The sequence below is a fragment of the Xiphias gladius genome, chromosome 22 (genome assembly GCF_016859285.1).
Source record: "Xiphias gladius isolate SHS-SW01 ecotype Sanya breed wild chromosome 22, ASM1685928v1, whole genome shotgun sequence".
Lineage (NCBI taxonomy): Eukaryota > Metazoa > Chordata > Actinopteri > Istiophoriformes > Xiphiidae > Xiphias > Xiphias gladius.
In genome coordinates, this window is record NC_053421.1 from 4,473,985 (window position 1) to 4,489,136 (window position 15,152).

A 15,152-nucleotide genomic window follows, 5' to 3' on the forward strand; every position below is an offset into this window, starting at 1 on the left:
AACTGCAGGTGAAGTCAGTGAAGACGGGATCGGTCTTCTGGACTATCGGATGCTGCCTGTCCTATTTCTACATGGTGAGAACACCCACAAATGTTTGTTGCATTGTTGTGAGAACATTTGGGAATTACATTCATATTCTAATCTGACTTTAAACCCAACCCAAATTGGGCCATGTTTATCAAGTATTTCTAATAGGAAATCACTCCTAAATCATTCAACAAGAGGAGAAATGTTTTGGAAATGGTTGATAACATTAAGCATATTTAAAGATCATTTTGACAAAAACAATGATTTTTGAGACTGACCTTGTGTGGGACGCAGAGGAGAACACATGTCTCCTCAGAGACAAATATCCTCACAGTGTCGCCCTTTTTTGTAACAGGGAAAATTCAGCTGTGCAACATGGATGATTCTGTCACAACCAAAAGTTTCATCAGTAATAAATCACACTTTGATCACTCTTGTAGCATCTCAGATAATGTACACATTAATTCCTTTCTCCACCAATCAGTGTCAAGTAATGGAAAAACAGGCTTCATTCATGCAAATTTTAGGTGACGTTGGAAGGCGAGCTGGACAGTGGAAACTCACAGTACTGTATGCAAAACATTGCTGCATGTGAATACTGCACAGTTTGCAAGATGTGATTGGACAAGGCTGACTAGGATGTGTCATACAACTGAATCACAGGTTATCTAGCCTACAAGTCAAAATTGCAAACAGTATATGTTTATAGAAGTGTTTTATTTGGACGGCTGTGGCTCAGGTCGTCCATTAATCGGAAGGTCGGTGGTTCCCCGGCACCTCCAGTCCACATGTCTAAGTGGCCTTGGGCAAGATACTGAACTCCAAATTGCCCCCGATGTATCATCGGTGTGTGAAAGTGTATGTGTATAGAAAGAGCTGTTTGTATAGAAAAGTGCTGTATGGAATGTGTGTGTGAATGGGTGAATGTGGCAGTAGTGTGGCATAATTTCTGCTTTATGATTGTGATTTTTGTAAAACAGCAACGTGTCTCTACCAGTAGTAGTCCTGCTCCTTGCTGAAAGTCAGTGTAGGATGCTTCATAAATTAGTTTTATGAAGTCGTACTCTGAAGTAGTAGTGTTTTTAGTCCTCAGTTAACTGTCAGCGCGATTCCTAGGAGTGAGTCTGAGACACTTCATAAGTATGGTCTATCTTATACGGCTTTGGCAGGAGGCAGGTTACACCCTGGACCAGGTCACCAGCCAACATATAGAGACAAACAACCAGTCGCTCTCACATTCACACCTACAGGCAGTTTAGATTCACCAGTTAACCTAACCTGCATGTCTTTAGACTGTGGGCGGAAACTCTCCGTGCTCTGTCCCCACTATGGGGACAAGTAAACTCCAAACAGAAAGGCGAGAGAAACATGTAGAGCGAGAGAAACATGTAGATCACACAGTCACTCTGAAACACAGAAGCAGCCAAAAATGATCAAATTGCCACTCTCAGATCTTTTTCAGATGAGACTAATGTAAAGCAGTTATGGATGTCCATGAAACCCCCACTCACATCACTGGAAGCCATTTTCATCAGACAATGACAGATCTGTTGGGGAACCTTTTCACTTACTCATCTATCTTTCAGCCCGACTATGATGAATCTGTGATGAATCATTTGAATCAATTTACACCTCATGCTGTAAATTGTGACGACTACTCTCTCGCAGACATTCAAAGTCTGGCAGTTACCTGAAACTTGGAGACAAATAAGCACACCTTTTGAAAAGAGGTGCATCTGTGTGTCTTTCGAGGGTTTTGGGACCAACAACATAATCTGAATGGCATGTGTGTGTCTAAAAATAAAAGCTAAAAAATAAAATAAAGCTAACCTTCTGTTCCCAGCCAGCAGAGACTTGCGGGCTGGTTACAATACTGATTATCTAGTGCAGTTGAAAGCATTTCACTGTTCGGCAGGGATCAAAATCCCATTGTGACATGAAGCAGTAAACTGATCATGTACAGTGAGGTCCATAAGTATTTGGACAGTGACACAATTTTCGTTATTTTGCCTCTGAACACCACCTGAATGGTTTAGAAACAAAGCTGTAAAGATGTTAGTGAAGTGTAGACTTTCAGCTTTAATTCAAGAGGTTTAATAAAAATATCACATTAACCGTTTAGGAATTACAGCCATTTTTATACTTAGTCGCTCATTTTCAAAAGCATGATCAATTTGGTTGAGGTCAGGTGACTGACTTGGTCATAGAATAATCAAATTGTTTACCTTGAGAAGCTCTTAGGTTGCTCAGTATGTTTTGAGTTGTTATCCATCTGTACTGTGAAGCACCGTCCCTATCAGTTTTTTCAGCATTTGCAGCAGTCACACAACTTGGCTTCCACCTTGTTTGACAGATGATGTCTTATGCTTTGGATCATGGGCTGTCCCTTTCCTTCTCCATTTTCTTCTCTCCCCATCATTCTAGTACAATTTAATCTTGGTTTCATCTGTCCACAGAATCTTGTTCCAGAACTGGGCAGGCTTTTTCACATGTTTTCTGGCAAAGTCTAATCTGGCCTTTCTGTTCTTGAGGTATTTACATTCATGAAGGTGTCTCTTGATTGTAGACTTTGACAAAGATAACCCTACCTCCTCGAGACTGTTCTTGACCTGGCTAGATGTTGTGAGGGGTTTTTCTTTATCAAGGGAAGAATTCTACCATCATCCACTTTAGTTGTCTTCCGTGGTCTTCCAGGCCTGTTGGTAGGGCTGATCTTGCCAGTGCATTCCTTCTTTTTAAGAATGTACCTTGGCCACTCGTAAAGTTTGTGCCATCTGTCTGATAGGTTTGTTTTGTTTTTTCAGGCTAATGATGGCCTCCTTCATTTGCATCAACACCTCTTTGGACCAAATATTGATAGTTTCCATGACCAGCTACCAAATGCATATTCTGAAAATGAGGGACTATGCACAAAAATGGCTGTATTTCCTAAATTGCTAATGCAATATTTTTGTTAAATCCATTGAATTAAAGCTGAAAGTGTACACTTCAATCACATCTTGACTCCTTCGTTTGAAATACATTGTGGTGTATAGCGGCTAAATTACGAAAATTGTTTCACTGTCCAAATGTTTATGGACCTAACTGTATGTGTCTTTAGCTTTTTTGTGTGTGCATACATCTGTGTGCACATGAGCATGTATGCGTCATTGTAAAAGTTTTGAATTTATCAAAAAATGCTATTACTAAAACTATTGTGTGTTTCACAGGTCTCAGCTTGGGGCGGTTACGTGTTCATCATCAACCTTATTCCTCTTCATGTGTTTGTCTTGCTGCTCATGCAGCGCTTTAGTAGGAGAGTCTACATAGGTGAGATGAAGCCCACACACAAACCCACACACAAACTCTCATAAAAATACATATTTAAATCAAAGGTATAAACAGGCGACTTGGCGGTTTACAATTATGCTTTTTTGACATCCGGTGTGTAACATCCAGCATATACAGACAACATAAAGGGCCAAGGTAACTGAAATGTCAGCAGCCAGACACACACAAAAAAGGTGTATTTTCTCTATTTTCACAATACTCAAAGCCATGCACATTGATTTCGGGATATCACACAGTGAAGCTTGTTATTCCTTGTCATACCCTCACTGTATAAACACTGATAGTGATGATTAATAACATCCATTAGCAGCCGATGTTGTCTGTAATGAGACAGATATGAGGTTTACACAAATCCCCCAGAGAAAGGCAGAAGAGAGATGTGATAAAAGTAGAGAGATGGAGAGTGGAAATCCATGCAGGAAACAAAAGAGAAGAAAAAAACAAGATTAAAGCTTTCTTCCCATCAAAGGGCTTGCCTTGTTGCCCTTTCAGAACTCTCCTCACTCATCGTGAATTAAGTCCTGACCTCCATGCTCCCAGCCACTTTCTGGTGCTGCAACACTATACCTTTGTTTCAGATTCAAATCAATAACCCATACATGCCATACATGCTCAGAATACTGTGCACAAAATTACGTAACAAGATGTAGAAAATATGCAACTGGGCGAGCTTGACTTGGCAAGAAAGCTGTGAAATGTGGAATCGAACAGAACCCAGTCTGAGGACTGCTAGAACTTAGAACAAATACATAGAAGGAAGACTGAAAGGTGAGAAGGGGGATATGAGATGGGGTGACTTGAATATTCTAGATCCTCCAATAGGATTATTAGAGAAATGATTAAATAAGCATCAAACTGACTTTGGTCTGCTACCTCCTTCATCCTCTGCCCCACACTGTTCTTTCCCTTCATTTCCTCTTTTGCTCTCTCTCTCTCAAGACCAGCACTGTACATTCTGCCTGCAGCAACACAGTAACTGAGTTAGTTCAAAGTTGTAATAGCTCACTGTGTTCCGTGATTTGATCGTTCTGAAATTAAGATTATTTTGTCAAAGAAAGCTACAGAATAATGCCAGCCTTATCCTTTAATATAACCCACATGTATTTTAAATGTCAAAAGATGAGATCTTTTATGTTTCCTTACACAAGTATTTACTTTCTGAAGTTTTTAAAAAGTTTAGAGTTTGAGGTGTTGACTTTTAGAATCTAGGCTCGGTACACTACCAAAAACTGCATTATTAAAATGTGTACATCATGGCTCAGCAAAGTGAGGTTTTTGTTTTATAGAGTTAATCAGCGTTTTTGATGTTGAGCCTCAGAATTTCACTCCTCCTGTGTTTGCAGTTTAAAACAAACACCTCCAGCTTCCTCATGTTTGGACACTGATAGACTGAAAAGTCATCTCTTAGAGCTGTAGTGCAGAAACACTGCTGTGTAGTGCAGAAACGGCACATTAAAGACAGTGCCAGTGATCACTTCAACTCAAAATGCAATGAATGTACAGTATGCCAGGACTATTACGAGTCCAAGCATCAGTGGTATTAGAACTGTATTGTTTTCGGCTGGGTAGGATTTTTATTATTGTTATTGTTATTGTTATTCCTAATCTAAAATCGGTTGAAATTTCAGAGGAAGATAGTAGTTTGTGCAAATAAGCCCCCCAAAAAAACCCATGTCAATCATATGAGGGTGCTATAATAAACAAAAAAGCATTTTGCTTAATAACTCACTAACCGTACATTGCACATTCAAAGACTTTACATGCACTATTCCTATATTAAGCCACATAATTTTTAAAAAATAAATCTTTAATCAGTTTTTTAAAATATCACTATATTTACTATGCACATCCAGTATATTCCCCAGATTCACCATGTCAAATGTGATGCAAATCGTCCAAATGGTAACGCTGTGACAGTTTTTCAAAAATTTACTGATAAAGAGTTCTTCCTAGTTTACAAATATGTGCTACAAATGTCACCAAAATTGATATATTTATGCAGGATATATCACTGTATAATTCCATGTCAATTTTGGTGAAAAACTAGTGAAGCTTAAAATCTATTCAAAAATAACAAATAGATCAAGCTTTCATTTCATTTGTGGTTACCTGCTACCCTCTGCTGGACAATCTGAATTTGTCAAGAATGTTGGTCTTCTCAGGTCTCTTTGGTAAGCTTGTTTTCCACAGGTTTGGCTCACAAGGAGTAAATTAAAATGTACGTGAACCGTTTAATAAATCTTTACATGAATTAATAATTGGACCCACCACCTTGATGGCCAATTGAATGTTAGTTTACATCATGCCGTCAACATGCTTCTTCATTGGCTGCCAGCTGTCCCTGTCAGCACCATGTATTTACACTTCAGAACTCCTCCTTGCTGCAGCGTCAGGTCTCGTCTTCTGACCATGGAAGAGGACTGCTAAGGTGAGGTGAGTGAAATTTTCCTACCATCTGCTTAAACATCAACAAATTAGGTTCTGGTTTGAGAGTTTGACTGTTTGCTTCCATTAGACTTTGATTGGGTGTGTTTTTCACTTATAGCATTAGCTCCAACCTGTAAATGGTTAGCATTAGCAAGCTTGAGTTAGCAGAGTAACTTAGATAACTTCACAGGTAACATTACTATGGTGAGTTTCTAGATGACAACACTGTTAGCAGTTTGTCTAATGCAGTTAACCTAAGCCTGAAAGACAGCTGACAGGCATATTTTTGGGGACATTTACTGTATTGGCCAGTACTAGGCTAGCAAGTGTTTTCAGTCCGTCTATAGGGAGTCTTTCAGAGTTAGACAGCCCTAAAAGTGTTTCATGACCCCAGTTTAACCTGCAGGAGTTTTTGAAGGCTTCCACATGTTTTGCTGCCACAGAGGAAATGAATTCATGACTAGTGAAAATTAGTTCATAGCCTTTCTGCAGAAAATGAACCAGGGAGAAAACAACCAAAAATTACAGCTGTCACAGATGAAGAGTTCAAAAACGCTGTGTGAAAAATGCTGTCAGAGAAAAAGATTCTGCCCACTTCAAAGGGACAGATTGAATCTTTGACTGATAGACAAGATACACAAATGTGAGTTTAATGTATTACTGTATTTGATGTTTCACTTATAGAAGACAAGAAGTTTCAAAGGTGATGACTCTCCACTCCCTGAATTAATGGTATCTCAGGGAAACTGTCCCACAGACTGTGTGTAGAAAAAGTGTTTCCAATCCTCAAAAAGCTTTTCTCAAAAAACGGATTGGAAAAAGTGGGGTTCATTGTATAATGATTGTTGTCTTACAGTCGGGCCAGTACGTAGTCAGTCATTCACTTGACTTGTTCCATCATATTGTAAATATTGGTCATTAGCATTTGTATTGAACAAGCAGGCTCAGGATACCTCAGATGAATTGCAACATTAGCAGTGCAGAGATGAAATTGTTAGTTTTTTCCAGTGTACAAATGTCTTCTTTTAGGACTTATGCGCCTTAGTGATTTTGCAGTATGAGAAGGCAAGAGAGATAAAGAGGATGTGGAAGAATGACATTAAAGCCAGGGAGATGAAGCAGTTGAGTTAGGGGGCATGAAAAAACTTCTAGTTAGGAAGTAGATAGGGAAATAAAGTACATTTTAAAAAAATCTCACCCACGTAGTACACCATGAAGCATAAAAATATTCATCTTCACAAGTATTGTCTTTACTTAGTTGTTCGGCTTTGTTAACTGATCCAGTATCACAGTGGAGCACTCTGAATATGTTCTGTTAATTTTTCCAGGTTTGCCTTGCCCTATTGACTTATATCTGCAAGATGGGGCTGCAGAACGGCTCAGGAATGAAACAGATGAAGACGGTAATGATACTTCACTCTACTGCATTGTACACTACACACAAGCATACACACACTCCGGGTCGGTTCTGATACCGATACTTGCAGTCTTGAGCATTAATGTACAGTACATGTGCTTTATAATGCGCCACCAGATATTAGGGAAGTGTGTCCCGTCTGAAATACGCCAACACTCAGTACATTTAACCCACACTGGATACACAGTTCTAATACCACTCTTAAGTGGTATTCAGAGTCGAGTGTATTCCATGATTTACTACGGTCTAATCCTCCACACCAGTACAGTTGTTGGAGGTGATGCGTCTGGTTTTAGGGGTGATATTGATTATTTGAAGAAGTTGAAGTTTGTGACCTGCTGGAACCGGCATGAATATTAATACTTGTGTCCAAATGCGTAGTTTCGCAGAACCAACGACAGATTTTCCTTAATGAGATTAATCTGACTGATTACAGATCTGACATGGTCACTACAAATATTAAATATCGTATCTTTTATCAGTAATTCCTTTAATCCATGATTGTGATACATTCCTTCCTTGAATATATAGTCTCAGAAATAATGTCTCTTTTTTGCACAGTATGCCTACATGCTCCATCCTATACAGTTATAAATAAAACCAACAAACCCTATGTCTCTCTTTTTCTCAGGTACCACACTGATGGGACAATGTACTACAAGCTCCATCACACAGACAGCTTCTCTCCACATCTCTGGTTAAGTCTAAGGAAGAGTAGCAGTGACACCCCAGTTCCCTGTCACACACAGCTAGCCAGAAACTCAAACACACACATCTGCAAGAACTTCAAGAAGTGAATACCCAAAGTTTTCCATGGCTTGTAGGATGCACTGGAACATTAATGACCCTGTTTGCCTTCAGTATGACTTCTGCACTAAGCACAAACAAAAAATGCTCTGGTCCATGTTTTCTTGACATTCGTAGCTAGTGAGATTTAATATGGATAGGTCAGAATGGTATCAGTCATACTTGCCTTTTTTAATAGAATGAGATGAGACCAGATGGGACTGATCCATGTTAAATACAATTTCTTTGTCTGTGTCATAAAATTCAGAGTTTCGGCCATCAGGTACATTTATTCAGTCACAGCAGGCCGCTGACTCTATATAAATATAGTTAAAATTTGGGGGGAAAAAAGACCGCTGATACCAGATAGGTACCAATGCTTTCCCAGTCTAAATTGCATTAAGATGGTGGATGGGGCTCATACCCCAGGAGACCCACAAAGTAAAAAATACAAATATTACAAGACATGTATTTGGCTTAAGCGTTGGTGTAATGTATTTTCATCAGCAATCAGCTGGGGATATCTTATTAAAACAGAATAAATGACTCATTTTATTTATTCATTTATTGTTTCCTCATTATTTAATAGCGACAGAGTTCACCTCAGAATTATTATAAATTTATTTCTTAATCCACACCTCCACATACTGTACATCTGACCGTAATTTCAATTTAACATCACCTAAGGTTTCCATCGTACGGTTATCTCTCTGAATATCTCATAATGATTTTCATAATTTCATTCCTATTTAATTGATACACTCGGTCACTGTTGAACTCTATTATTATATGAGGCAGTAATTAAAGTGTTATGTTCCCTTAGGTTACGTCATAGTGGCTATGATTCCATACTTAAATTCCTTTTTCATTAACTTTTTATATAGTTTACTGCTTTTTATTTTTTCTTTAAGCAAGACAAATAATTAGAAATCTGTTATAAGCAATACAATACCACTACAATTAATTCATTTATACTGGATTTAGATACTAAAATTATCTTATTTTCAATTCCATAATTTTGTTGGCTTAATTTTGTTGTATCTCTTGTTTCTCAACCCAGTCACTTGATCTATATTTGTTTTCTGTTTAAAAAAAAAAAAAAAAAAAAAAACAGGAATGAGAAAAAAAATGACTCCCTTATTTCATAGTGACAGACTTTACCTCAGAACTGGTCAGTGCTCTTGGCTCCTCGGTTGCCTTGGGTTGATGAAGCTGGGGGGCGGTTTTGTTATTAGTGCAGTGTTCTTGTAAGTGGAGTTGGATGATTGGACATTGGTCTGGCACACGCAGCTGCGTGGTTTTTGCTCTTAATTGATTGCCAACTTTGAGTTGGTCAAGTATCCATACACTGCGCTTTCCAGTGAGGATCGAACGTTTCTACATGTGCACATGGTTTTCAACATTGTATCTTTCCAAATTTAACCATGGTGTGCATGTTGCTCAAATGGTCATCATGCTTATACCTCTTTTTTTCTTTTGCTGACATAAAAACTGATGTCCTAATTTTTCTGTAAGTTTCCCTTTCTTAAACTTACAGAATCCCTTTTAATTTTAAAATGGTCTAACCAAAAATTACAGAACAGTCCGGGTTGAAATAATTGGCAATGCTGAACTTTAAGTACAGAATTTAGAATATCTTAAGAAATAAATGCAAATTAACCAATTTTTTATAATCAAAAATATTTTAATAAAATGTCCAAGGTTATTGAACAAAAGAAAATAAAAAAACAAAACTTGCATAATTGTGAAATTAATACAAACACTAAATATACCCCAGACACAATTATTGGCACCCATCACTAATACTTGGTTTGCCAACAATGACATCCTCTAAATGTTTCTAGTAGCCATTTAGAAGCTTCTAGCACCTGTCTGCTGGTAGTTTCTGCTGCTCTTGCACTGCTGTTCGTTCAGGCTCTTTTAAGTCTGAATGAGTCCTTTTTGCAATGGCAGATTTGAGGTTTCTCCAAAGATTTTCAAGGATTTCGGTCAGGAGTCATTGCTGGCCAGTTTAAAACAGTCCATCTTTTCCTTTTCAGCCATTCTTTTTGTGCTGGATGTGTGCTTTGGGTCTTTGTCCTGCTTAAAACCATAGACCTTCACCTCAAACCTAGTTTTCTGACACTGGGTATGCCTTGGCAATCTTCTGATTTCATCATTGCTTTGACACATTCAAAGCCTCCAGTACCAGAGGCAACACAGCATTTCTGATGTTCTCAGACAGCACTCTTGTCTTTGCTATGGTGAAAAAGAAACTGGAAACAATCATCCCCATTTTATGCAGTAAAACCACCATTCATTGGTTAATTCAGGTCATGTGAACACTGAAAATTAAGCACAGATTAGTCTCATTTGTTTTTTTATTTTGTTTGGGGAACTAATTTAAATTCATTAAAAAATGGTGTAGATAATTGTTTGAAGCTTACATTTTATTTCTGTATTTTTTTATTTCTATATAAAAAAAAAAGCATTTTTTGTTGTTCAGTATATTTTGACATTTTATTAAATATTCTGATTATACAAAATTGGTTAATTTGCATTTATTTCTGAAGATATTCTAAACTCTATGCTTAAAATTCAGGAGTGCCAATAATATCAACCCAGACTGTATATGCTATCACAGCTAAAAGCTTTAGTTCATGGGCAATTACACTCTTCCAAAATGTAAACTTGAAATTGATTTTTCTGCAAGTTGTGGTGGCTTCATGATAAGCACCGCAGTCTTGTAAGTAGAAGGTGCTGAGTTAAAGCTCCGCTAAGAGCAGACGGTACCCAGAGGAGGCAGATCCCAGTGCTCACTCAGTTTCTTCAGGAACTGCAATCTCTAGTTGGTGTGAGAGCTTTGTACTTCTGTTTAGCCATTTTGTTCATTTCGTCATCTAGCTACTTGCTAACTACCGTGCTGTAAACATTCTGACATAGAATGTATAAATAGAATAGAATAAATGGAAGTCAATGGGCTTTGCCTTCCTGCAGGCACAATGCTTGCGCTAGGACAAATGCAGCTTTTATGCAATTTTCCTTGTGAAAGACGTTCAGGGTTCAATCCTCTTTTAAGAGCAGACACAGATAATCTGTAACCCTTGAAAGTAGTGTTCTGGTGATTGGAAGGGGGTTGATTTCACATGACTACTTGTCTGGCACACAAAACCATTTTAAACATTGTAGAAATTTATTTAAGAACATCTGTCATACTTTTCTTGATACTGTTTTTTCTTTCTTACAACCCTTTTTTGAGGGGGGGCTTCATTTTTTCAAAAACCCAGTTCCATCTCAGCAGTTACCTCACTTAGGACAGCAGGTGCCTTTTGTTGTAAATTCGAGTCCCTGTTGTTCCATTTTTTTTCATTTACTGTTCTTTAACAGCTTTTCATGCAATAACTTTAAGCAGACAGCAACTTCTGATTCCAGCCGTGGAAACAGGCCAGAGTCCTCATTGTAGACTTGATAATCTTCAGTTATACCACTGACTCTGCTCTTTTTGTCTTCCACAAGTTGTAAAAGAAGCCCAGAAGAACAGTCCACACAGGGTTTTTCACCTGACTGATTAAATTGTCCTCTGTATATTGACTACAAAGACGGTGCTTCATGCACACCAAGCTTTACCCTTAATGCTGTGTAATGTCAGTTATAATTGCTTTGTAAAGACTGAGTACCTTTTCTAATCCATTATATTTGTACTCAGCTGTTTATTCTACTGTTATTACTGTCAGTGCTACCTCTGTAACTACTGGTGCTGTCACTACCAGTACTGCTTTCACTTCTTCTTCCAAGTAACAGTAATTCGGTTTGAATCTTTATTCCATCTCTTTTTTCTGTATATGTGACAGGCTTCTTTCTTTCTTTCCTTACTTCCTTCATTTACTGTACTTTTGCACCTTCTGTTGTCCTGGCCGAGGGGCATGGTCAGCTGGAGTGACAGGGGGCATGACCTGATACAAACTACATGTGCTAGAGAGGTCAATCTCAGTAGACATGTTCCCCCTTGGCAGGAACTTAACATATTAAACCATGTTACCAAGAGCACCACCACGTGGCCACGAATAAAGCACTTTGGCTAGTAACTCATGAACCAGACAAAGGTGCAGCCAAAATATTTTTGGTACTTATGTTCCCCTTGAACAAGTGGTTTTAATAAGAACTCATGAATGGTGAGATTCAGATTAAATATTTTTAGTACGCAGGTTTCCCTTAAGAAATAACTTCTAAACCATAAGGTGTAGGATTTTTGGCACACACGTTCTCAGCATTGTGAAAAATGTTACCAATAGCACCTCCGACTGGCGACTTATGAAGCACTTTGTGTTATGCCCAATAACCCATGAACCATGAGGTGCACGTAAAATATTTTCAGTGCACAGTTCCCCCCTGGGCGTGTGCTTGACATACTGAGAAATGTTGGAGATAACACCAACGTGTGGCCAGTTGCAATGCTCTAATTCTGTAAAATTTCCACGCTTTTTTTACTCCAACATTCAAGCAGCTATAACACATTTCCACCTCTAAATTGTCCAGCTAATCAAATCTCCCAGCTGCAGAAGCAGTCACACACAAGAAAATACTCATTCTAGTTATTATTATGATTCTCTGCTAAAAGTATCTGGATCTCAGAAGCCATAAAACCGACAGATAACCAACTTGGCAGATATGTTAAAAAAGTTGTTTTATAGAAATTTTTATCTTTTCAGATAACATCCAAACTGCACAAGCTAGAAACAAAATTATTTGTTCCTTCATTCTGTGAATGATTTTGCATCATTCAGGAATAGGAAACCACCCTCTTTAATCCTGTGATTTACTGCCATTTTTAATTTTGTCAGGAACTTTAAAAAGTTTTCATAGCCTTCAAATTTGATTTAATCTTAACCAGATTTCACACATGGAAAGTCTTGACTGAGCCACACAAAAGTTATTACTTTTTATTTCGATACTATTTTGTTAAGGTCAGTTTCACATAACTTCTCATAAATCAAATTGGGTTTAAGCTATTGTAACCAAATTTAGTGTATGTATTTGGAACCTAGCTCACAGCTTCACTATGTAGTCTTGGGACATTGTTCCTTTGGGGGGCTGCCAAAACCTTAACAAGTTTTTTTTATAACTCATAAATGGCTGCATGTTTTTTTCTCAAATTCACATGACATGATCCATGATTATGACTCAAACAACTGCTGAAATTTGGTTTTGATTAATCAAAGTGTGTGGGAGTTGGAGTTGGAGTTCTCCAAACTTTCGGCAATATAGCACTAAAAAATTTTGAAAAAAATCTACAGATTGTTGTAGAGACTTTTTTCTTTTTGCAACACATCTTGGAATATGTGACGAAACTGCTTCAATGCAACCTATCATCAATGACAAAGTCCATCACTCTACTTTTTTTCAAAATTTGCATAATAGATGAACTTTCAAAACTCCTAAAGTATTTGTTCAAATGCTACCAAAAGTGAGTCACAGATTGTTTAGAGTCTGAAGGTGAAATTTTGTAAAAAGTTTTTGAAATCTGGTTAAGAACATAGTGACAATAAATGTTTTAGCGTACAAACCACATTTTCTAATTTGCCAAATATGTGATCAACACACTCAATTCAAACTCAGTTCTCTAATGCAAAGTGCACTCAAACTACATAATCATGACACAACAGTGGTGGGACTCATCAGCAACAACAATTACTCAGCCTACAAAGAAGAAAGGAAACCAACTCATGGGCTGTTTACCCATCTGCGCTCTGGCAAATGGTACCACAGCATACAGTGCAGGATTGAGGGGATCTGTATGAGCTTTTGGACCAGATGAATTCATTGAGGATTTTCTTTTTTTTTTTTTTTTCTTAGTTCAGATCTATATGTAGAATGGGCTTTATTGTAAGCAAAAGAAAGACAAAGAAAAGAAAATCCTCAGGACAAGAACAGGTTTACTTTGTAACAGGAAACAGTTCTCTAGCGAATCCTATTAAAAGGATAAAGCACTCAAACTGGAATCTCATCAAAAGTCACCCTATTCTCAGGGATGTTTTCCCTGCTCCTCCTAAGATCAGTTTCAAGGGGGACCCTACATTATGGGATATCTAAGTACCAAGCCATCTTCCTGTCAATAATTAAAAAAAAAAAACCTGGCTTCATTGACCATGAAAGAGTACTTACAAATGTGGCTTTTGCAATCATTGTGTTAACATAAAAGAATGAAAGCAATTCATTGACTTTAAGACTCCTAGGGTGTATGACATCAAAACACTTATTAACTGCAATACCGTAGTTGAAGTGTACCATCTATCTTGCACTTGTGGTTGCTTTTATATAGGCAGGTCAAAGAGACAACTGAAAGTCCTAATTTCTGAACATAAGTATTCCATCAGAACAGTAATATGGATTACCCTATGGCTAAACACTTTCGTAGTGTACATAACAGTAATCCAGACAGCCTTATGGTTGAAGGCGTAGAGACCATCAAAAAGAACATTCTGGATGGCGATCGCCTGAAGTTATTATTAACGAAAGAAAAGAAATGTTTTATATATATCCTATGCAGGACATAGTATACCCTAAATGACTAAATGAAGAAATTGATTTCAGTCCTTTTTTGTAATTGTTCTGAGCATGAGGTCTGGTGGCTATGGTGTTGTAGATCGGTAGATATTATTATTGTTTTCTGTCTTATTGTTTGTATATCCAAAATTTCAAATTGTCACCTGTGAGTTAATTTGCTTTCTGCTCAGGTGTTTAAAATAATCTTGCAAAGGCCAGATAACTATCTGAAGAAGGCTGGTTTGTGGCGCTAATCGGGGGTTGTTACTCTGCTCATTTTTAACATGTGTGGTCTCTCTTTTTAAGAATTTCCCTATGAAATAGCCATCTGAATTGAGGCTTTTTGCCAGAAGAGTGCCCTGGATCTTTGTTCTTCATTGAATTCATTATTAGTTTTTTATGTTCTTTTCATGGAATTTACGAGAATAAGAAATAAGAGAAACAATTTTAAAAAATCAACAGACTTACCCTTTAATATATTTTTTTCTTTACAATATATCAGGTTACAGTAGAATACAGATTTGGTGGTATGAGTGAGAGTAGATTTAGATTAGAGTAAGGGTGACAGAAAGACAGGTATGTAGTAGTGAGGGTTATTGAATGAAACAGTTAAATGTATTCACATTTACTGTATTACTGTAAA

The 15,152-nt window shown here is 37.6% G+C and overlaps 1 protein-coding gene across 1 annotated transcript in view; it reads left to right on the forward strand.

Moving 5' to 3' along the window:
* LOC120783884 (dolichyl-diphosphooligosaccharide--protein glycosyltransferase subunit STT3B-like) overlaps nucleotides 1-15,152 on the forward strand; it is a 76,990-nt gene that overhangs the window by 43,477 nt on the left and 18,361 nt on the right. Inside the window, exons 4-5 of the mRNA XM_040117233.1 lie at nucleotides 9-74; nucleotides 3,237-3,336. Of these exons, the coding sequence (XP_039973167.1) occupies nucleotides 9-74; nucleotides 3,237-3,336 (166 nt within the window). The remainder of the gene's footprint in view (nucleotides 1-8; nucleotides 75-3,236; nucleotides 3,337-15,152) is intronic.